This window comes from Anolis sagrei, chromosome 3 (genome assembly GCF_037176765.1).
Source record: "Anolis sagrei isolate rAnoSag1 chromosome 3, rAnoSag1.mat, whole genome shotgun sequence".
Classification (NCBI taxonomy): domain Eukaryota; kingdom Metazoa; phylum Chordata; class Lepidosauria; order Squamata; family Dactyloidae; genus Anolis; species Anolis sagrei.
In genome coordinates this window covers 16,402,539-16,425,627 of record NC_090023.1, presented here as the reverse complement: position 1 = coordinate 16,425,627, position 23,089 = coordinate 16,402,539, and the positions used below count along the sequence as shown (strand labels likewise).

The following is a 23,089-nucleotide window of genomic DNA, read 5'->3' as shown; positions in this document are numbered from 1 at the left end:
TCCGGGGGAAAAGACTGCCAGCATTTTGAGAAAAATTTGTGCTGAGGCATGACGGACAGAAGGTAGGCGTCTTTTCTGAACACCAAAGTGCCTCGAGCAGTTGATATTTCTAATAGCATGCAGTCAAGCAAAGCTAAGACAGCAAGCTGTACAGCTAACTATGCTGTGTGAAGGTTTGAGGAGAACATTGATGGAGGCTGGTAAGGCTTAAAATAGGTTTCATTTCAGTAATCTTAAAGAAATAGTGCAATTTAACTTTATCTTAGGAACAGCAAGACCGGACAGAGTTCAGACATAGTTTTGAAAATACACGCCTTTCTATTAGTTGATATTAGCCATAATTGCTAAATAGCTTCACCAGGTCTGGATATAATTTATCACTGAATACAAGTGGAATCGGGTAGAGCTATCAGGATCAGCAGAACCCATTTTTCTGTCTGATAAGTACAGGATGTCCTTCCCATTTCAACATGAATGTAAATAGCTGAAATGTACTTCAAAGGGAGGGAGGGAGGGAGAGAAGCAGGAAGAACTACATCATGACTAGACCCAGAAAAAGATGAAATGACCTCTCTCCATCCTAACTGCTACTGTCCTGGGCACAGAGGGAGAGAAGAAGCAAGTACAGCTTCATCATGCATAAACCCAAGAACAGACGTCTTGGCTCTGCCTTCTCTTCTCCTCTGCTTTAGTTCCCCGTGTTTATAGGCCTTCCTAATAGTGTAGAGATGTTCTTGTATTAGTTTTTGAGAGGAGCATAACACCTCCCAGAGGCCAGCCTCAGTTGGTTTTTTCCATTTCCCTGTATAGAGCTCTCTTGTTGGACCATCCTCCCTTTCCTATAGTCACTAGAGGCTTTGGGCATTGTCTGGTATCCTAGGCCAAGCAACAAAAAACAGGCATTCTTAGCATCTGCATTTAGTAATATTATTATACCATCAGTCAAAAAGACAATAGAAGCTTTTGGCCAGCCAAAGTTTCACAAGGAAGAAGATTAAGACAGTTTATAACCACCGCTTTGCATCAGAGGCAGAAGATTCCAGAGATATTACTATAACCAGCAAAATCTCCTTTTGTAATATATTGTTTTAAATTACCTTATGATAGTCCCAGGTGGAGTTAACCTTTTATTCATCTTGTTTCAGTAAATTCATTTTGGTTATCTTTTCACCTTGCCTAAAGTGTCTCTGACTGCTAAGGGTCTTAATCTTAACAGAAGGTATCAGATAGCCCCTAAGTAAAGCCAGACAATATAGTTTTCACACCCATCACCCAACTCAACTGCCACTACCCTAGTCTAGAGCGAGAGAAGAAGAGGTAAGGCCAGCTCCAGTATGCCTAAGCCTAGAAGATTAAAATCCATACCCATCCAACTGCCAATGGATTGATCTTGGAAGAAGAGAAGAAAAGGCAGGTACAATTATATCATGCCCAGGCCCAAAAGTAGATGAAAGGTCCTCCCTCCTTCCCAACTTCCATTGAGCTGGTCTCAGAAGGAGAGAAGAAGAGGTAGTCACCGCTCCATCATGCCTAAGCCCAGAAGCAGATGAGAGCACCCTCCCATTCCAACTTCCACTACCCTAATTAAACACAATGAGATTCAAAGCTTGCCATAGGTCAACAGGTGATTTGAAGGAATACACAGAGAGTAACAGTGACTAAATAGAATGCTACCTATAGAGTACATCCATTTGAGTACATCCATTTCAAAATACTCCTAAATGTGCAAGTGCAAAAGAACTTATCCAGGTGTTGCACCAACTGGACAGCAGCTAGTAGACTTACTGCCACTTCTGTTTGATTGTTTTTCTTTGGAAGTGAAGGCATTTTTGGCAGTCTCTGTGGCCCCAGAATATAGCCATCATGATTGCACAGCAGTACAGTGGTTTTCCCACTTTGGTGTGGGTTGTGCCCCTCCCCCCCAACTCAATGGTTTTGAAATGTCCTAGTTCTCGGTTCTCCCACTATCAGGAGGCTTTAAACCTGGAAAAAAATCACATCCACAGCAGCTACAAGAGGTATTTGTTCAGAAAATGTATGCAGTTGAATAAAGCAACTCAACTGCACAGTTTTCGGGTAGAACCTCAATCCCAAAAGAATACTGTAATAAAATGATTGAAAACATTCAATTGTATGAATAAAGTACCAGACATTTCAACTGCCATGTTACTTGGTGATGCCATTTGGAAAAGCAAGTAGTTTGTAGAAGCACTATAGTCCTCTGGCAAAGGATTCTGAATAGATCACAAAACTATAAATCCCATAATAGTTACTGGTTGAGTCCCGCTTACCCCCAAATGCTTGGGGCCAGACGTTTCTCAGATATTGTTTTGTTTTGTTTATGGTTTGTGATGTTCAATTAGTTAAAGGTATTTCTAGCCATTGAGATCTCCTAGCAGTTGGCAGCAGTCAACTGAAGAACAAAAGAGCCCAGTTGAAATAAACAACCATGAATCCCAACCGGAACAGAAAACAAATAGCCTTACTGGGTAATGTTTAGCTGTAATTAATTCTGGAAGGCGGATTGAAACAAATCGTACAGCTAACTATGCTGTGGGAAGATTCTAGGAGTAGGTTGATGGAGGATGGGAGGTTTAAAAATAAGTCTCATTTCAGCAGTATTTTACAAAAGTAAGTGCAATTAAAGGACTTTTCAGAAAAAGTAGACTAGCTTGAATTTAATTAATGGAATCATAGAATCTGTAGCACTGGAGTTGCCCTGAAGGGCTATCTAATGCAGAAAATCCACCAGAAAGAGCTTGAGACCAGAGTTTGGAGATTTATTTCTCAAATAGAACTCCTAGAAACCCTAGGCCCAAATAGTCATACTTTGCAGAAGACATGGTTATCAACGGGTATTAGCCCATTCCCTCGAATTATCCCAATTTGGCAAAGCAGACCCAGGCCCCTTCTGCACTGCTATATAATCCAAATTATCAAAACAGATAATCCAGATGATCTGCTTTGAAGTGGATTATATGAATCTACACTGCCATATAATCCAGTTCAAAACAGATAATCAGTGTAGTAGGGTACCCAATAAATCCTTTACCATTCCACTTTTTCAGCTGCATTAAAAATGTCCCATAGTCTACCGTGTACCATGCAGCTGTGGACAAGTCTACATAGGGACCACCAAATGCAGCATTGCCCAAACACGAATCAAGGGACATGAAAGGCACTGCAGACTACTTCAACCAGAGAAGTCGGCCATAGCAGAGCACCTGATGACCCAACCTGGACACAGCATTTTATTTGAGAACACAGAAATGCTGGACCACTCTCACAACCACCATGCCAGACTACACAGAGAAGCCATTGAAATCCACAAGCATGTGGACAATTTCAACAGAAAGGAGGAAACCATGAAAATGAACAAAATCTGGCTACCAGTATTAAAAAAACTCTAAAATTGCAACAGCACAACAACAGAGAGGAAGCAAGCAGGGACATCTAATTACCTCTCAACAAAGGTTTGCCCCAGGCACAGTCAGGCCATTGTATGCTAATCAAGGTGGTCAGTTGAAACATTCACACCTAGCTCCAGCAGAGAAGAGTCCTTTGTCTCACCCTGGTCATTCCACAGATATATAAACCCTTTTGCCTAGTTCCAACAGACCTCACTACCTCTGAGGATGCTTGCCATAGATGCAGGCGAAACGTCAGGAGAGAATGCCTCTAGACCATGGCCATATACCCCCAAAAAACCTACAACAACCCAAAAATGTCCCAGCTTCACTATCTTACTCCCATTTCCCCTTTTTCTCCTCATCTTACTTCAGTGGCTGCAAACTGAATTCATATTGAACTCAATTAACTAGGCACCTTCTACACTGCCATATAATCCAGATTATCAAAGTAGACAATCCACATTATCTTCTTTGAACTTGATTATATGAGTTGACACTGCCTTATAAACCACACAGCCATATAACCCTGAATATCGAGGCAGAAAATCCCACAGTATCTGCTTTGAACTGGGTTGTCTGAGTCCACACTGCCATATATGCCAGTTCAGAGCAGAAAAGTTGGGATTTTATTTAGATGTATGTAAGGGGTCCCAGTTCAAAGCAGATAATCTGGATTGTATATGGCAGTATAGAAGGGACCAGAGTAGTTCAGAGAGGGGAGAACTAAACTTTCCCCTTCCTTGTAGACTCAGGCAAAAGCGAACTACTGCATTCAACATATTTAAAGTAGCTGGAAACTGGGATGATGGAGAATTAATTGGGACTGTCCTTGCCAAATTAAGACAGCTGGATGATATGTTCCGCTTTTTCTGCTTTTCATTTTGTCCTCCCAATAAAAATAATCCATCAGAATCTGTTACATGAATTTGTGGGTAAGGTTTTGTTCAGCCTTCAGATGCAGATCAGAAACTAAGGGAAATGTTGGCAGTCAGGGCACGACCTGACACAGCAAGCCGATAAGTAATGCGCCTTAAAAATATATAAAGCCATCTTCCAAAAATATGATGCTCCATTAAGATATTTGCAAAGTGTCCATCATCGTCTAGAAAACTGGCACCCTTTTGGAAACATGACCTGACCTCCCAGTGCTGCTACTCGTGGCTCCCATCAATGCAGAAACAGGTGCAATTAAGCTCTGTGGGCACCATTCTTTGGGACAGAAAGGAAATTGTGTAATTTTAGCAGATTTTCTCCCAGATATGAAATAACAATGCTTTCTTTCTCTCCCCTCCCCTGCTCCATCTTTCCCAAAAGCATCTGACCTTGCAAAGTAGAGCCCTCGACTTCCCAGAATCAGTGGAAGAAAGCATTAAAGAGCACTTAGACACTGAATAGCTGACGGCTCAAGGCAGAGCCTGAAATATTTGTTGCTGCAAGCTTGATAAAAGAAAGAAAGCAGGAGACTGGCATGTGTGGGTACTGAATGCACGTACAAATCAGCACACAACAGAAGAAATTTACTTAGCACACTGTACAACTTTTAAAAGGCTGTCTCAAACGCTTTGCTGCTTCAAATTTCCTTCCCCCAGCCGCAGTATGAAGTTCAGCCCCCATGCAATCCAATGTGCGTATAGAAAACAAGTCATCTGGGAGCCGAGATCTATTTGTTTGATTTGCTTTTATGACACAGATAATGGGGCCCAATTTCAGGTAATGATAGCCATTTTTAAATGTTTTACAGGCTGTCATGTAGAAGGTGGGATGAGCTTATTTACTGCTGCTCCACAGACCAGAGACGTAAGACACCAGACTAGAGAGACATGAGATTCGAGACACATGAGCCAATGCATTTGAATTACAAGAAAAGAGATGCCACTTTGACATTAGGAGGAACTACAATAAATGAAATAAGCAGGCTAAATATGATTGTGATTGGGCAGCTGAAAAAGTCAATGCAATTCCAGTCTGCATCAACAAGCATATAGTGTCCAGACTGAATGAAGTCATAGTCCTAATCCATTCTGCACTGGTCTGACTTCATTTGCAACATTATCCCGTGCAGCCCCCCTCCCCTCAGTTCCTAAACACTTCAAAAATAGCAAAGAAGCAAAGTTTAATGGAGCACATCAGATTATTTTTTTCATGTCAGGAGCAACTTAAGAAACTGCAAGTCACTCCTGGTGTGAGAGAATTGGCTATCCGGCCCTGTTTACCTCTCCAAACGTATTCTCCCCTATGAACCATCAAGATTACTAAGATCATCTGGAGAGGCCCTGCTCTCGGTCCCACCAGCCTCGCAAGTGTGGCTGGTGGGGACGAGGGACAGGGCCTTCTCGGTGGTGGCCCCACGACTCTGGAACTCTCTCCCTCTGGAGGCCAGAACCGCCCCATCCATCCTAACATTTAGGAAACGGGTGAAGATGTGGCTGTGGAGTCAGGCCTTCGAGGAATGAGACAACACCATAGGACTCTGGATGGAAGTGGATATAGATCCATCTTATTAGGACGACTGACCACTGTAGTTTTATATTTAGTGTTTTTAAAGTTGATGTGTAATTTGTGATATATGATATTTTAATGAATGTATATGTTTTTATGGCTGTAAACCGGGCTGAGTCCCTCGACGAGGTTGAGAAGCTCGGTATACAAAACTGTGAAATAATAATAATAAAATAATATCTGCAAGGACGTTGCCCAGGGAATGCCCAGATGGTCTGATGTTTTACCATCCTTGTGGGAGGCTTCTCTCATGTCCCCGCATGGGGAGCTGGATCTGACAGAGGGAGCTCATCCATGCTTTCCCTGAATTTGAACCTCCGACCTGTTGGGTCTTTAGTCCTGCCGGCACAACCGATTGCACCACCGGGGGCCCATCAGATGATGCAGAGAGACTTCCCCCCATTATGCTTAATTACTGAAATGTTTAACAAGTGTGAAGAAATGGGGGGGGGGGGAGAGATGGGCAGATATCATCTTCTGTACTTATAATTAATGTGGAAATAGGAGAAAGTGGAGGGAAATGTATGGGTTAAGACAGTGGTTCTCAACCTGGGGTCCCCAGATGTTTTTGACTTACAACTCCCAGAAATCCCAGCCAGTTTACCAGCTGTTAGGATTTCTGGGAGTTGAAGGCCAAAAACATCTGGGGACCCCAGGTTGAGAACCACTGAGTTAAGATCTCTCACATTGTCTGTGTTGATTCGTTTCAGTGATGTGGAGTAATAGGCATTCCTATGGGTGGTCTCCTACCAAGCATTGATATTTCTCTCCCAAAATCCTGCTTCATGAGCCTGGTGTAGTATTTTTTAAAAATTAATTTACTCATTAGAAATACCAAAATTTCATGATGTTACTACTTTGTTTTTCCTATCACTTCTTCTTCATAGTAATCTTGGTTTTCAAAATTATGCTGCTGTTAGCTTTTTAAGTTTCAGATATCCACAACCGAGAGTAATGAGATTGGAAGGAAGGAGAGGAGCTCAAAGAAGGGAGGCCTGCTTAAAGAACAGTGCCTCAAGAGTAGTTGGTTGGAGGGGAAAGACTAGTATCCCCAAAGTAGTATCTATATTAAGAACAATGCCTTGGGTCAACTTGGGAGTTGCAGGAATGGAGGGGAAAGTCAAGTCTCCCCAAAGTGGTGTCAGTCTTAAGAACAGTGCCTTGGGTCTACTCAGGTGTAGTGTGATTGGAGGGGAAAGTCAAGTATCCCCAAAGTAATGTCTGTCTTAAGAACAGTGCCTTGGGTCTACTCAGGTGTAGCATGATTGGGGGGGGAAAGTCAAGTATTCTCAAAGTAGTGTCTATTTTAAGAACAGTGCCCCGGGTCTACTCGGTAGTAGTGGGATTGGAGGGGAAAGTCTAGTATCCCCAAAGTAGTGTCTATTTTAAGAACAGCACCTCAGGTCTACTCAGGAATAGAGGGATCAGAGGAGAATGGTAAGTATTCCCAAAGTTTTTCCCAAGTTTTTTTAATTGAGTGGGCAGGAATTGTACATGTTCGTGTGATAAATCTGAAAACAGATGATTTCGGGAGAAAACGCAAGAAAGAACAGCGTGTGATGGAATCTGAGAAATGATACAATTTGCTTTGTAACACAAGGGGACATAACACCAATGTAATACGATGCTTCCTCCTCCTCATGGGATGATGTCCTTAGAATACTGTGTCCACTTCTGGGCACAACAATTCAAGAAAGATAGCGATAAGCTGGAACATGTTCAGAGGAGGGCAAGCAAAGGCTTGATTACATTGACCCCAAATTCCATATTCATGATGATGGCAACCAAACAACTATGACAACTATGTCCCCATGACACACAGCTCTTTCTAGGGAGGACTGTGGGTTTTTCCCACTTTAAATTGACTTTGAGCACTTTTGTCAAAGTAGGAGGATTCTCCAGAATTTGCTAGAAACTCCATAGTATCCCAAGGCTTCGGGGCAGTCTTCACAGCAGGATGGGGTTCAATTCAACCCAATCTGCTATCCAGATGGGTACTCTCAGTATCACATTTCCCTGCACTTTGGAAAAAGGGGATAGATCAAGCCTGTAGTGCCAATGCTGCCACTCCAAGCCATCCAAAGAACTCAATTGGAGCTCCTTCTATTGCAGATGCCTCCGATGATATCAGAACGTTGCACTTTGGGGAGGCACCAGCATTCTTTGGCAGAGAAGGCTAAATATTTTGTAAACCTACAGTTTCTATAAATCCATAGCATTGAGCTGTGACAGTTAAAGTAGTGTCAAACTGAATTAAATCTTCAGTTAAGAAGCATCCTTAGTCTTCCTATAGTTTCCATTTTGTACTGGCTTGTTTGCAGATTACTTCTGAAAACTACTTTTGCATAATTCAGTTTCCAAACCACCTACATCATCTTCTATTTGTGAGTTGTTCAAGGATGTTGAATGACTTTGCTCATTAGGGAAAATGGCTTTTGTGTGTGTTTTGATAAGAACCTCTTCAGTTGCTGAGATGCTAGAATGTTCCATTTATGCCCATGATGCATACATTAGACTTCCCTGAGCTTTTGCAAAGTGTTCCTATACAGCTAAATTGTGCTTCTTTGTTCACATGTCCTCCTGGCCATTCGAGCTGCCAGCATGAAAACTGAAGATGGCTTCAATCCAACTAATGATTGTACTGAACATGAAATTTCAGCAGGCGTTGCTTGTTACCTGCTTTACAAAACAGCACTGGTTGAAATTCCCTCAACAATTAAAGTAGAGCAGCATTTCTCTACCTGGGAGTTGGGATCTCGGGGGGGGGGGGGGGTCACGAGGGGGTGTTGGAGGGGTTGCCAAAGACCATCAGAAAACACAGTATTTTATATTGGTTCTGTGTGTCAAGTTTGGTTCAGTACCATCGTTGGTGGAGTTCAGAATTCTCTTTGATTTAGGTGAACTATATATCCTAGCAACTGCAACTTCCAAATGACAAAATCAATTCTCCTTCCATCCCCACCAGAATTCAAATTTAGGCATATTGGGTATTTGTGCCAAATTTGGTCCAGTGAATGAAAATACATCCTGCATATCAGATATTTACATTGGGATTCATAACAGTAGCAAAATTACAGTTATGGAGTAGCAAGAAAAATAATTTTATGATTAGGGGTCACGGCATTAGGAACATTGAGAAAACTAAAGTAGAGCTTTCCAAACATTTCCTGTTGATGACACACTCATTATTTTGTGACACAGTAATTCATTTTTTACTTGCAAACCAAAGGTTAAACCAACCCCTTATGGATAAATTGTGAATAAATATAATAACAAACATGTATGGTGATACAACAAACTTGAAGATGCTCGAGTTAATCAAGGTAGATCAAATGAATGAAATTAACTAGTGAGGACTGTCCAGGTTTGTAACATTCCATCATTTCTAAAGTGACAATAAGTAATTGTAAGGATCAGGACCACCCCAGCAGCAAGCATTAAGGATATAATCACCTGGCTAGGTAAAGGTAAAGGTTGTCCCCTGACATTAAGTCCAGTTGTGTCCGACTCTGGGGTGTGGTGCTCAACTCCATTTCTTATCCAAAGTGCCGGCATTGTCCTAGAGACCTCCAAGGTCATGTGGCTGGCATGACTGCATGGAGCGCCGTTACCTTCCCGCCAGAGCAGTACCTATTAATCTACTCACATTTGCATGTTTTCAAACTGCTATGTTGGCAGAAGCTGGGGCTGACAGTGGAAGCTCACGCCACTCCCTGGGATTGAACCTGCAACCTTTTGATCAACAAGCTCAGCAGCTCAGTGCTTTAACACACTGCGCCACCGGGAGCTCCAATCACTTGGCTAGCATTGAATAATTTACAGCTAGGGTAGGGTAGCTGAAAGTGTAATAAAAAAGCACAAGTTATTAGATGTGTTCTCTGTTAAAGTTGTTGTCATCAGAGTGTTGAGCTGTTGGAGATGGAGGTTCAAAGTTTGAAGGATTAATGAAGAAAACCAGAGAGAAGATAATACAATGGAGTAGGTATGAACTGACTGGGAGTATTGGAAAGAAGCGCTAGAGAAGAGTCAAGAACATCTGCTAGATATATGTAAATATACTGCTGTATAAAGTTTCCTACTAAAGATTGAAGTTGTGCTTGTCTGCTCTTTAATCGGAGAAGGAGCGCTTCTGCTGAAGAAGGGAGTTGGTTTGCTGCTGAACAAAGAACACCAACAATTTGCTGCGACAAGGATTACAGTTACTGACTAACCTATGTTTGCATGACACATCTACATGACATACTAACATGTTGCAGCATACAGTTTGGAAGGCACTGCATTAAGTAGATGGGGATCCTCTCCAGTTTTCATTCTAGCAACTCTGTTCTGAATCTGCCATTGTTTCTGGGGTGCAGACAGAAATAGGAAAGGTAGTTAATGTGTTAATTGATATGTTAAAAGCTCTTTATCAAGTATAACTAATATGGGTTTAATTAACAACTAAAAAGCTAAAAAAAAATCGAATTTTATTATATGTGTGTAATATGTGTCAAGTTTCCTCTTCCCATATGGTGATCTCATGAATTTCATAGGATTTTCTCAGGCAAGAGATACCCCAAAGTGGTGTGCTATTGTTTTCCTCTTAAATTTTGCACACAGCACAGGAAACATATTTACTTTGTTGCTTGAGATATGCCTGTATTTGGAAACTATAATTTGTATCACCCACAGGAAGGTTTAAACTCCCTCGTCTTTTGTAGAAAGAGGTCAAGAGGAAAATAATGCATTCAGAAATAATGGTTTCCTCCTAAATCTGAATAGAATCTTCCAGGGAGGATAAAAATGGAACTTGAGCATTAATGGAAAATGGTCAGACCACACCTGGAATATTGTGCCCAATTCTGGACACCGCAATTGAAGGGAGATGGTGACAAGCTGGAATGAGTCCAGAGGAGGGTGAATAAAATGATAAAGGGTCTGGAGAACAAGCCCTAGGAGGAGCGGCTTAAAGAGTTGGACATGTTTAGCCTGCAGAAGAGAAGGCTGAGTGGAAACATGATGAGGGCCATGTATAAATATGTGAGGGGAAGTCATAGGGAGGAGGGAGCAAACTACAACTCCCAAACCACATTGACAATAGTTAGAAGTAATGGGAATTGTAGATCGACAACATTTAGCATGACACAGTAGCTCACCCTAATCAATTCAACACTGATTTTTTCCCACCTTAAAACACCCTAGAAAGAGGACTCATGCCCATATGAGAAATGCACAATAGATGGCACTAGGACAATGACAAAGAACATGGTGATACATTAGCAACAGCAATTGCTGTACAGGCTGAATGCATAAATATACTGAAATATCTTTTATCTTATTCACATCTGTGGAAAAGGAGTTCCATTATTGTTTGCAAAGGCTTCTGAATGCAACTTTGTAGAGAGATGTGTAGCAGACTTAATAGGGCACTCCGGGAGCCCCTGCTGGCAATATTTAGAAGAACATCAAGATCTTTTGTCAATGCAGTTAGAAAGCAGTTGGCTGCTTTGTTAGAACGCTTCAAAATGCAGCTTTCCGTAATAGCATTCCCAGATGTCTATGCACCACTTTCTCCTGATAACACCTTATCAACCACCGCAGTTGCAAAATCAGGAGACATACCATAAAAAGCTGGAGTGTTTGTGACAGACAGCAGAATATCCAAAAGAATGAATGAAAAAGCCTCACATGCAAAGCAAATACCAGCCAATAGACCACTCCCAGTGACACCAGCTTTAGCTCCTTCTGTCCACACACTTGATTGAAAATTGAACATTTCTGAGCTACCAAAAGCAGCAAAAGTTGTAATTATTTTAATGCACAACAGCAGATAGAGGAGAGGATGGATGAGGGAGCCATTCTAGTTGTAGTGCCTTGGAGTATTTGTGATTCATGGGCTCATCATTGCAGGAACTTCTTGATGGCATTATCTTGATTTCAAGTAATTATTTCATTCTCCTCTAACTTGATGTTCTTTGTGTATCTGCTAAGAATGTTTTTATTGTTTTCTGGAGTCAAAATGCATGTTTTACAAACACTCTTCCACATTTGCAGGTTTAACTTTGCAGATATGATCATTGGCAGATTTGATTAGTAATGTTCTCTCTAATAATCTCCAGGTCTTCCAGTGCAACTCAATTTCCATACAGATTTTGACCATAGAACTGCACTGAAGTACTTAAAGAACTCTAAGGTATATCTACATGACACTATATCAAGTTTTGAATATCAGGCAAAGAGTGGGTGCTAGAAACAATATCATACGAAAGCTGAGTGGCACAACCAGGGGATCACAACCAGACACAGTGAAGACATCTGCCCTTGCGCTTTGCTACTCTGCTGCTAAGTATGCATGCCCAGTGTGGAACACATCTCACCACGCTAAAACAGTGAATGTGGCTCTAATGAGACATGCCATATCATAATGGGGTGTCTGCACCCCACACCAGTGGAGAAATTACACTGTTTAGCCAGTATTGCACCACCTGACATCCATTGGGAAGTAGCAGCCAATAGTAAAAGGACCAAGGCAGTGACATCTCCAGTCCATCCCCTGTTTGGGTATCAGCCAGCATGCAAATGACTTAAATCAAGAAATAGTTTTCTAAGATCTACAAAGACACTTGCTGGAACACCTCAGCAAGCGAGAGTCCAAAAGTGGCAGGTGAAAATCCAGAACCTCAATCAATGGCTGACACCAAATGAGGCAGACCCTCCTGGGCACACAGAAAACTGGGTGACTTGGAAGGTGCTGAACAGACTGCGCTCTGACACCACAAGATGCAAAGCCAACCTTAAGAAATGGGGCCACAAAGTGGAATCCACGACATGTGAGTCTGGAGAAGAGCAAACCATAGATCATCTACTGCAATACAACCTGAGCCCTGCTACATGCACAGTGGAGGACCTTCTTATAGCAACACCAGAAGCACTCCAAGTGGCCAGCTACTGGTCAAAGGACATTTAATAGAATGCCAAGTTTACAAACTTTGTGTTTTGTTTCTTTTTTTATGCAATACAACTGTTTTGTTCACTCCTGACGTGATAAATAAAGGCACTATAAAGCTGGACAGATGGAAATGGGTTCTGTTGTGTCCACACTACATTTAATGTGGTGTTTTTTCTCATGTTAGCTAAGGCCCCTTCCACACAGCTGAATAAAATCCCACATTTTTTTTCTACTTTGAACTGGAATATATGGCAGTGTGAACACAGATAACCCAGTTCAAAGCAGATATTGTGGGATTTTTCTGTCTTGATATTCTGGGTATGTTTAGAAAGGCCCAAAGTCAGGGAATGCTCCAGAGTCTCTCTAGCTGGATTTGGCATGATCTGCTGTCTTCATGGACACCACCAATGCAGGGAATGGAAATAGATTGTGCAAGCATCACTGCTGCTGAGAATTCTAGCCAATCATGGAGCTCTGACCATGATACATTCCAGTCATTCTCCTGCTTCACTTATTACACTGGCACCCCATTATGACACCAATAGAGACAACTGTGGCAACCAGGTATTCAGACTAGCTGGGGGCAATGGTGATGACACTAAGAAGGTGACAGCCCAGTAGAATGCACATAGTCCATGCCTGGTATAAATGTATTTTTGACTGCAGGAGAAGGTGGAAGAAAGCAGGCCCAATATAAGATGTCAAATTGCATTGAAAAGAAGGGTAAACCCAATGAGATAGAAAGAACATTAGAGACCGAGGAAAAGAAGAAAATATTACAACTTTAAATATTCCCTACATTTGGTAGACCTCTCACTTGTGGAATATAAAACATACTAGCAGTTCCCTTTCAATTTGCAGAGCAGGAAATAAATCATGGTGGTGCATTCACCTTTTTGTTTGTGCTGTAGTTGAAGTTGGGTTTCCGTCCTGAGACGATAAACCTCTTAAGAGGATCAGACAACTGAAACTTAAGGGTAATGGAAAGCTGGCACGGAAATGTGTCCCTTTTCTCTGCTAAAACAGAGGTTTAAATACAATTATAGTTTGCTGTGGTTCAAATCCCTAACTGTAAGGCACTGGGTCACATCTGTTTTCCATTATCCTTGGCACACATTGGGGGTATTAACCCTATTATTTAAGTGGGGGCACAGCCAAATGACGTGTGTGCTCATTTTCATCACGATGAAGTCACTTCTGTCTGTCGGATTTGGCCATGGTTTCTTTCTTGCAATTGGTAATGTTTAATATTGGGATGGACCTTGGGAAATTGATTTTTGGAAAATGATTTCCAGAAAGGAAGACTATTACTATCGTGTTCGCGCACTATTGTTATGGATCAATGCAGTGGAATTCTGGGATTTTTATGTTTGTTGAGGCACCAGTATGCTTTTAGTGAAGGCTAAAGACTACAATTTCATAAAACTACAATTTCCATTATTCCATCACATTGGGCAATGGTGGTGGTGGTGTCAAACTGCATTAATTCTGTAGATGCATCTCATGGTTGTCGAAGGCTTTCATGGCCAGAATCATTGGGTTGCTGTGAGTTTTCCAGGCTGTATGGCTGGCCAGGTTCCAGAAGCATTCTCTCCTGACATTTCACACACATCTATGGCAGGCATCCTCAGAGGTTGTGAGGTCTGTTGGAAACAAGGCAAGTGAGTTTATATATCTGTGGAATGTCCAGGGTGGGAGAAAGAACTCTTGTCTGCTTAAGGCAAGTGTGAATGTTGCAATTGGCCACCTTGATTAGCATTTAATGGCCTTGTAGCTTCAAAGCCTGGCTGATTGATGCCTGGGGAATCCTTTGTTGGGAGGTGTTAGCTGGCCCTGATTGATTATTCTCTGCTTTTTGAGTCTTGTTCTTTATTTACTGTCCTGATTTTGAAGATATTTTTTACATACTGGTATCCAGATTTTGTTCATTTTCACGGTTTTCTTCTTCCTGTTGAAATTGTCCAAATGCTTCTGGATTTCAGTGGCTTCTCTGTGTAGTCTGGCATGGTGGTTGTTAGAATGGTTCCAGCACTTCTGTGTTCTCAAATAATAATCTGCTGTGTCCAGGTTGGTTCATCAGGCGCTCTGCTATGGCTGACTTCTCAGGTTGAGTTACTCTGTGGTGCCTTTCATGTTCACTTATTCATGTTTGGGCAATGCTGCATTTGGTGGTCGCTATGTAGACTTGTCCACAACTGCATGGTATATGGTAGACTTCTGCATAGGTGAGAGGCTCACTCATTTCCTTTGCTGAATGTAGCATTTGTTGGATTTTCTTATTGCTATTTCCCAACAGAGTAGCATAGCTGTGGGTGGGTTCAAAGCAAACTGCTGGAGGCTCTCCTAGTTTGTGCATTTTTCCTTAAGAATAATGTTTGTCCTCTTGATTACACTCTGATGTTGCTTGACCTCACATGTGGTCCATGAAATGTTGGAAGATATGGCATGTGTTTTGAGATCTCCCAAAACAGTGTTTTGTGCTCTATTGCAGATACGTTTTCTCTCTTTCACAAATAACATGGAAGATCAGAGTCTTTATTCCTGTCTTTTTGCAGACAGCGGTAGCCTTTTCTGTTTAGTTGCTTGAGGAACAGAACCTTTCATAATGAGCCATTTCTTCACTTTTCAGTGGTCATATTTACAACTGATTTGAACTTATTTTTTATTTTACATTTCCATTTTGAATTTTATATAATGATTTGTTTTAAAAGTTTTGTTTTGGTTTTTGTAAGACTGAGAGAAGGCAGGATATGAATCAATAATATTTTAATCTGACTTGTGTAAATTTCAATTTTGTAGGCAAGAACAATGTTTCTCTTCTTCCCATAATTATCATGAATCTGGTTTAGTCCTGCATTAGGAAAAGCCAGGAAAGCTCCAGAGTTTGCCTGAAGCTCTGGAGCAACCCTGCAGATTCAGAAGGTAGGGGAATTGATTCCCTTCTTTTCCCTGGCTAAGTGAGCATCTCTGTTGATGTAAGCAGTGGTCACCTGCAACAGCCAGGAACTTGCATGAAGCTCTGCAATGGCCTGGAAGCAGTGATATATGGCACATATACACTGACCACTTAACATGGTTTGAAGGAATCTTGAAAATGCAGTGTTCAAATCACAGCAGGAACACACTTCAGAGGCCTTAAACTGAGATAAGGGGGATACTCCAAAAGAGGCAAATCATATACACCAACATCAATAGCTGTAAACCACACTGCATATTGAAATTGATCAAGGGCAGTGAAGCTCCGGATACCACAGATCTTGGAGCCAAACTCCCTGGTGCTATAAGCACCACTCAGATCTCATCACATTTTCTTTGGGAAGCATCCTAGGACTTCCTGGACACTTCCTTAATGGATCCTGACAGAGCTGATTGTACAACGTAAGGCTACTTCTGGCAGGACTCCGTACAGGAAGCATTTTGGCAGCACCCTAGGTTGCTGCTACAGAATACGGGAGGCTACCCTTGTTCTCATTAGATAGACCAGGGGGAGGGGGAGGGGGAAGCCAAGCAGCAATGCCTAGTGATGGGGAATGTGGTGCAGAGGTTGTTGCGGGATCTGGGCAACGGTTTTCCCCACTGCCCCACGGATTCACCACACTGCCTGGTGAATCCCCCCACTGTCACCCGGCTTCAGGACCTCAGTGTGATGAGGTCCACAATTACATTTGCTTATTGATTATGTGTACTCTTTGAGTCTTAGGTTATATTGAGCTTAAGTCATACTTAAGGTAAACTAGACATACTGAAATGAATGTGACCTAAGTTAGCTATAAATAACTTGAGTTGTTTTACTGTTCATAGTACTACTTTATGTATAACTTAAGTTTCAGTCCAACCCTAAATCTTGGCCATGGGATGCATGCTTTCGTCTTGTACCTCCTATCTTCCCCTTTCCCAACACTGAAAATGGCTAGAGGTGCCTTTGGAATTGGCAACTGAATTAAATAAATTTGGAAAAGTCTGAAAGGAAGCCAAAAGTGTCAGCCTCATAATCTATGAAGGTAGATGCAAGATGGCATGATTTTATACCTAGAATAAAACTCTGAAATTTCATAAGGAGACAAGCAGTAAACATAAATCCTAAAGTTGTATAGCCTACTGCGACAGCCTCAGAAATTTTGGATTTATTACCAACTCTAGGTTTTTTTAAAAACCTAAAACTGAAAATTATGGGACTTAAATGAAGACTGAAAGAAGGTTAATGGTAGCATTTCAGTTCATGAAAACTTTCTAAAGCTTCCATTTTGAAATGAAAAAAGTTTTACGATTTACATAAGAGTAGCAGCAGTCTTCTTGGTAGATTCAGCTTTTGGTAAGTCCTTCACATCACTTTGACAAGAGTTTTAGTAATAGAAGATGGTGCTTTAGTTTCATGATGGTACCACATAACACCCTGTTTTCATGAAGGAGTTAGAACTGCTGGGAAATGATGAAGAACAGTTGGCGGAGTCCTGTATGACCATTATGTTCTGTGTAGCACCATAATTACCGTACTACATTGTGGATTCTGGCCAGCAACTTCACAGCCCCATTTACCAGTAAGCAGCCTCTGATATCAGCAAGTGTCAAAAAGAATAGGGATGAAGATTGATCATAGTGGTTGTTATCCAGCGATTGAGGATTGGGGGACCTTCACTGTTTCTACTCAATCCCTAAAGTACTGTTAACTGGCTAAATGCTACGAAATTCTGGGATTTGTAGTTTTGTGGGATATTTATCCTTTTTGACAAAGCTCTGTTGCAACAACAAATAATAAATGCCAAGATTTCGTAGGCTGGATATATGGCAGTTAAAGTTGTGTCAAACTTTTATAATTCTGCAGCATTCATGGTCTGTGCATTGGGTTCAAAATGGCAAATTAGGCAAGTTCACATTAAAATGCAAATACCTGGACTCTCCTGGATTTTTAGTTGAGATCTCTCTCTCTCTCTTTCTCTCTCTCGTTTGTTTATGATCTGTTGCTTCCTGTATGTTTCTTGTCATACAGGAAGACATGGAGGATAGCATGAAATCTGAGCTATTTCAGCAATTATACCCTTGAAATCAGATTAGTATATTTCTGTTATACAAGGGTGTGGTCCTTTCCTTTAAAATATCACACCAGAGTTAGTAGTAGACTTTGCAATATAGGACTGTGTGGAAGTGCCCCAAAGAGCTCAGATTAGGGAGATTTAAAATCCCACATTATCAGAGTGTGGACTCAGATAACCCAGCTCAAAGCAGAGATTGTGGGATTTTCTGGAATATAGGGCTGTGTGGAAGGGCCCTAAGATAATTTGGGATTTTCTGCCTTGATATTCTGGGATATGGGGCTGTGTGGAAGGGCCCTCAGATAAAACAGTTCAAAGCAGATATTGTGGGATTTTCTTCCTTGATATGCTGGGATACAGGGCTGCATAGAAGAGTCAGTTTCCTTCAGGTGGGATAGCAAAATGTCTCCTGTCCCATTCCCCAAAAACTACTTTTTGTCTACCATATTCCTCCCACCATGGACATTTACTGGAAAATGTCTCCTCCTCCTCCTCCTCCTCCTCTCCTCCTCCTCCCCCTCCTTTCACCACTCATCATTGGCTTATTATATGCATCTACACTTCTATATAATGCAGTTAAATGCAGTTAAACTGCATTATGAAATTGTGGCCCTGCATTGAACTGCATTTTATGAGTCTACTGTGTAGGTGAGGCCTTAGTGCTTTGGTGAAATTCTATGGTTAACATCTGGTGGACATCAACCATACAGTCATTTTGGTAGGACCTAGAGTAATCCCAGACAACATATGGCCCACAAAGAACTTCCCTGCGGCTGGGCTTCTCCTTCACTGGTCAGTCCACTTAGGGCCCTTCCCAGGAACTGATCCCAGGTTTTCTGCTTTAAACCGGATTATATCAATCCGCACTGCCAGATAATCTGGGATAAACAGAAAACCTGGGATCAGATCCTGAGATATAAGGCATGTTGGAAAGGTCCTCACTGCCTACCTGACCAGGAAGGCAAGGAGAGAAGAAGGAGGAATGACCTGCAGAAGTTTTTTTTAATGTCCCTTTACAACTGCAAAGTTGTGCAGGTTGACCTAGAGATTCCTAGAGAGATGTTCTTTCAGGTTATAAAATAGCATATTCAAATTCACATTTTCCACTTTTGCAGATCTGCACACCTAACTCCACAGAAATGTACATGAATTCTGATTTTTCTCCACCATGGTATCACTCTGAGCACAACTTATCTAGACCAGTCCTGATAGTTCTTGCTCATTACCAACCTTTTCTCTCTTGTTACCTGACCACTCTTTTCACTCCAATGTATCTCAGCCACATTTGTTCTGGTTTTTGTCTGTGAAATGCTAGCAGATACTGCAAAAAACCTTGTTTATAACATGGGTTATTCAGTTAGGAGATGTTCATCTGAACACCCCACTTGTCTAAGTTTGTTCTGTGCTGAAAATAGCACTCTGTACCTTCCATTTGCAGAATCATATAGTTGTTCTGAACGAAGAATCCTGCACCATGCTGAAAAAAGTCTTCCTGGGAGCTAAAGGACATGCCTGGATTCAGGATTTAAGAACTTTTTCTGTGGGAAGAGGATGTGAATTAACATAAATGCCATATTGGAAAGTAAAGACAAAAGGGATTACCTTCCAAAGTATTCCTGAAGCTGAAGTTAGCCATTTTGTCCATGGTTCCAGCTTCATACTGAGTCAGACTTAAACAGAATTCAACGTCTGCTGAAGATGGAAGTCGAGGTGTCCTCCCTTTATCATGGTTGCCGGGGTTTCGAAGAATAGGCCCTTCATTTGTGCCATTGCAGAGTTCTTGACGACTGTTGTACTCTTCTGACCGGCTGCAAATTACCTGCAAATTAACATAGTGCATCGAGACGTAAGACCCTGGAGAAATTTCAGTCTTAATTTCTCCTTACTGCATGAAAATTTCAGTTTACTCTAAATGGCACCAGCCTACTGAAAATGGCACCAGCCTACTGAAAACCAGATCAGATCACTTGTGCTTACAGTTACAAAATTGGATACCTAAGAGCCGTCGCAAACTAGGTTCCTGCGGGAGAAAACCTTGCTAGCAAGTTCCTGACGTCATGAGCCTGCGCCTCTCTCCCCGCCCCTTTCTCCGCCCCTTTCTCTTTGCCAGCGTGGTTTTTCCTTTGCTAGGGCAGCATTGCCCGCATTTTCTCTCAGTTGAATTCTGCCAACTGAGAGAGTATGCTGGCAATGCTGCCCTAGCAAAGGAAAAACCACTCTCGCACGGAGAAAGGGGTGGAGAAAGGGGCGGGGTGAGAGGCGGAGTCTCGTGACATCAGGGACGTGCTAGCAAGGTTTTCTCCCTCAGGAACCTAGTTTGCGACGGCTCTTAGAATAATAGAATCACACAGTTGAGACTATATAACTTGCCCACGGTAGTCCATGCTCTGGTTACATCCTGAATAGACTATTGCAATGCGCTCTATGTGGATTGCCTTTGAAGACTGTTCAGAAGATACAAATGGTCCAACGTGTGGCAGCCAGATTGCGTACAGGGAGCATACAACCCGCCTGTTACGTCAGCTCCTCTGGCTGCCAGTCTGCTACCGAGCACAATTCAAAATGCTGGCTTTAGCCTATAAAGCCCTAAACAGTGCCGGCCCAGCTTACTTGTCCAAATGGATCTCTCCCTATGAACCATCTCGGAGTTTAAGTTCATCTGAGGAGGCCCTGCTCTTGGTCCCACCCCCCTCTCAGGTGCAATTAGTGGAGACAAGAAACAGGACCTTCTCAGTAGTGGCCCCTTGGCTGTGGAACCCCCTCCCCAGGGATATTAGATCAACCCCCTCCCTGCTGACCTTCTGTAAGAGACTGAAAATGTGGTTTGTGACCAACCGCTTTGAGTCTCCTTGGGATGAGAAAAGCGGTATAGAAATACTGTAAATAAATAAATAAGCTTTTAGAGAACCTGTGCAATAGATAAACTTGGAACAATGTCCAATGACGGCCCAGATTATGCTCTTGGATTATGTGTCTAACTCTGAATGTATTGTTTTTAAATGTTTTAATTGTTTTAATGTTCTTTTTAATTCTATTTTAATATGTACATGTATGTATGTATGTGTGTGTGTGTGTGTGTGTATGTGTGTGTGTGTTGTGTGTGCACGTATGCCATCCAGTCCAACCCCCTGCCATTCAGGAAAAGCACAATCAAAGTACCCTTGATAGATGGCAATCCAGCCTCTATTTAAAAGCTTCCAAGGAAGGAGCTTCCACCACATTCAGAGGCACTGAGTCCATTGTTGAACAGCTCTTATGGTCAGGAAGTTCTTCCTAATGTTTAGGTGGAATCTCCTTTCTTGCAATTTAAACTCATTATTCTGAGTCCTAATTTCCAGGGCACCTAAAAACAAGCCTATTCCCTCTTCCTTGTGTCATCCTTTCACATATTTAAACATAGCTATCATGTCTCCTCTCAACTGTCTCTTCTGCAGGCTAAATGTACCCAGCTTTTTAAGATAGAATCATAGAATCAAAGAGTTGGAAGAGACCTCATGGGCCATCCAGTCCAACCCCCTGCCAAGAAGCAGGAATATTGCATTCAAATCACCCCTGACAGATGGCCATCCAGTCTCTGTTTAAAAGCTTCCAAAGAAGCTTTTAAACCACCACACTCCAGGGCAGAGAGTTCCACTGCTGAATGGCTCTCACAGTCAGGAAGCTCTTTCTCATGTTCAGATGGAATCTCCTCTCTTGTAGCCATTGTTCCTTGTCCTAATCTCCAGGGAAGCAGAAAACATGATCCTCATAGGGCATGGTCTCCAGACCTTTGATCATTTTAGTTGCTTTCCTTCTACAACTTTAATCCTGAACTGTTTGTGGAAGAAGATGAGGTACTCTAAAACTCTATCAAACTGGAGGAAGGTAACTGCTCTTTCTTTTCTTGCAGTTTTCAGCCAAAGTTGCCCCCTCCCAATATGGCTTTCTGGAGAAAGCAGGGGAGTTTAAAATGTTAAATTAGTTTGAGTTCAATTCAATAGGGAGAAAGCAGAGAGGAGGGTGCATAATCATGTTCTTTGCAGTCTGGGGCCAAAGTAAACAGCTACAGTTTGTGTATCATTCCTTTTACAACTTTTGCCATCTTGAGCTTACTTTGATGTTGATGTTTTGTCACATATTTCTCAGTTTTTATCTACAAAATGTTAGAGCTTATGTGTGTCTATGCATTTGATTGTGCATTCAATTGCAGAATCCTGCCATTCAAAACTGGAACTATATAAAACCATAAATAACGAACTCCATAGTGGAGATTCTCCCTATGCAACTCTGGTGGCATTATTGCAGACTCTGGGTCTGGAGGGATGTCATTGTGCCTCTGTGTGAATATTCACTGGATAACTAGCAGGCTGCCTGTAGGCAATAGGATCATTCTTGCTAGGGATCTGAACTGATCCTTTGCAGTAGGAATTTAAAGTTAGTCCAAAGGACATATGCAGTGCTAGTTTAGCTGGACCTATACATTTTGCTTCCTGAGCAAAGGATACTTCCAATGGTGCAGTACTTCCAAAGGATACTTCCAATGGTGCAGTATGATGGTGGTCCACACTCTTGTTACATCCCGAATAGATTACTGCAACGCGCTCTACATGGGGTTGCCTTTGAAAACTGTTCGGAAACTTCAATTAGTCCAACGGGCGGCAGCTAGATTACTCACCGGAGCGGCATACAGGGAGCATACCACCCCTCTGTTATGTCAGCTCCACTGGCTGCCGATCCAGTTCCGGGCACAATTCAAAGTGCTGGTTTTGACCTACGAAACCCTTTACGGCTCCGGCCCAGCGTACCTGTCCAAACGTATCTTCTTCTACGTCCCACCTCGGAGTTTAAGATCTGCTGAGGAGGCCCTGCTCTCGGCCCCACCTTTATCACAAGCGAGACTGGTGGGGACGAGAGACAGGGCCTTCTTGGTGGTGGCCCCTCGCCTGTGGAATTCACTCCCCGGGGAAATTAGGACATCAACATCCCTTCTCTCCTTCAGGAAGAACCAAGCGTTCGGGTAGCTGGCAGATGGACAAAGACAACCAATAATGACCAAAGTAGGAAAGAACAAGGACTATGCTAAAAGGTTTACGGACTTGGATTTGGTGAACACTGACCACAAGATGTTTTATTGCTGCTAGTATACTGTCTGATGGTTTTAATTAGTTATAACTATGATATTATGTGGTAAATTTGGGTATTGTGTAGTGTACTGTATGTTGTAATTGTTGGGCATCGAATTG

At 42.1% G+C, this 23,089-nt stretch overlaps 1 protein-coding gene across 1 annotated transcript in view; it reads right to left on the bottom strand.

Annotated features, from left to right (window-relative positions):
* TYR (tyrosinase) overlaps positions 1–23,089 on the bottom strand; it is a 78,621-nt gene that overhangs the window by 36,129 nt on the left and 19,403 nt on the right. Inside the window, exon 2 of the mRNA XM_060771128.2 lies at positions 19,470–19,686. Within this exon, the coding sequence (XP_060627111.2) occupies positions 19,470–19,686 (217 nt within the window). The remainder of the gene's footprint in view (positions 1–19,469; positions 19,687–23,089) is intronic.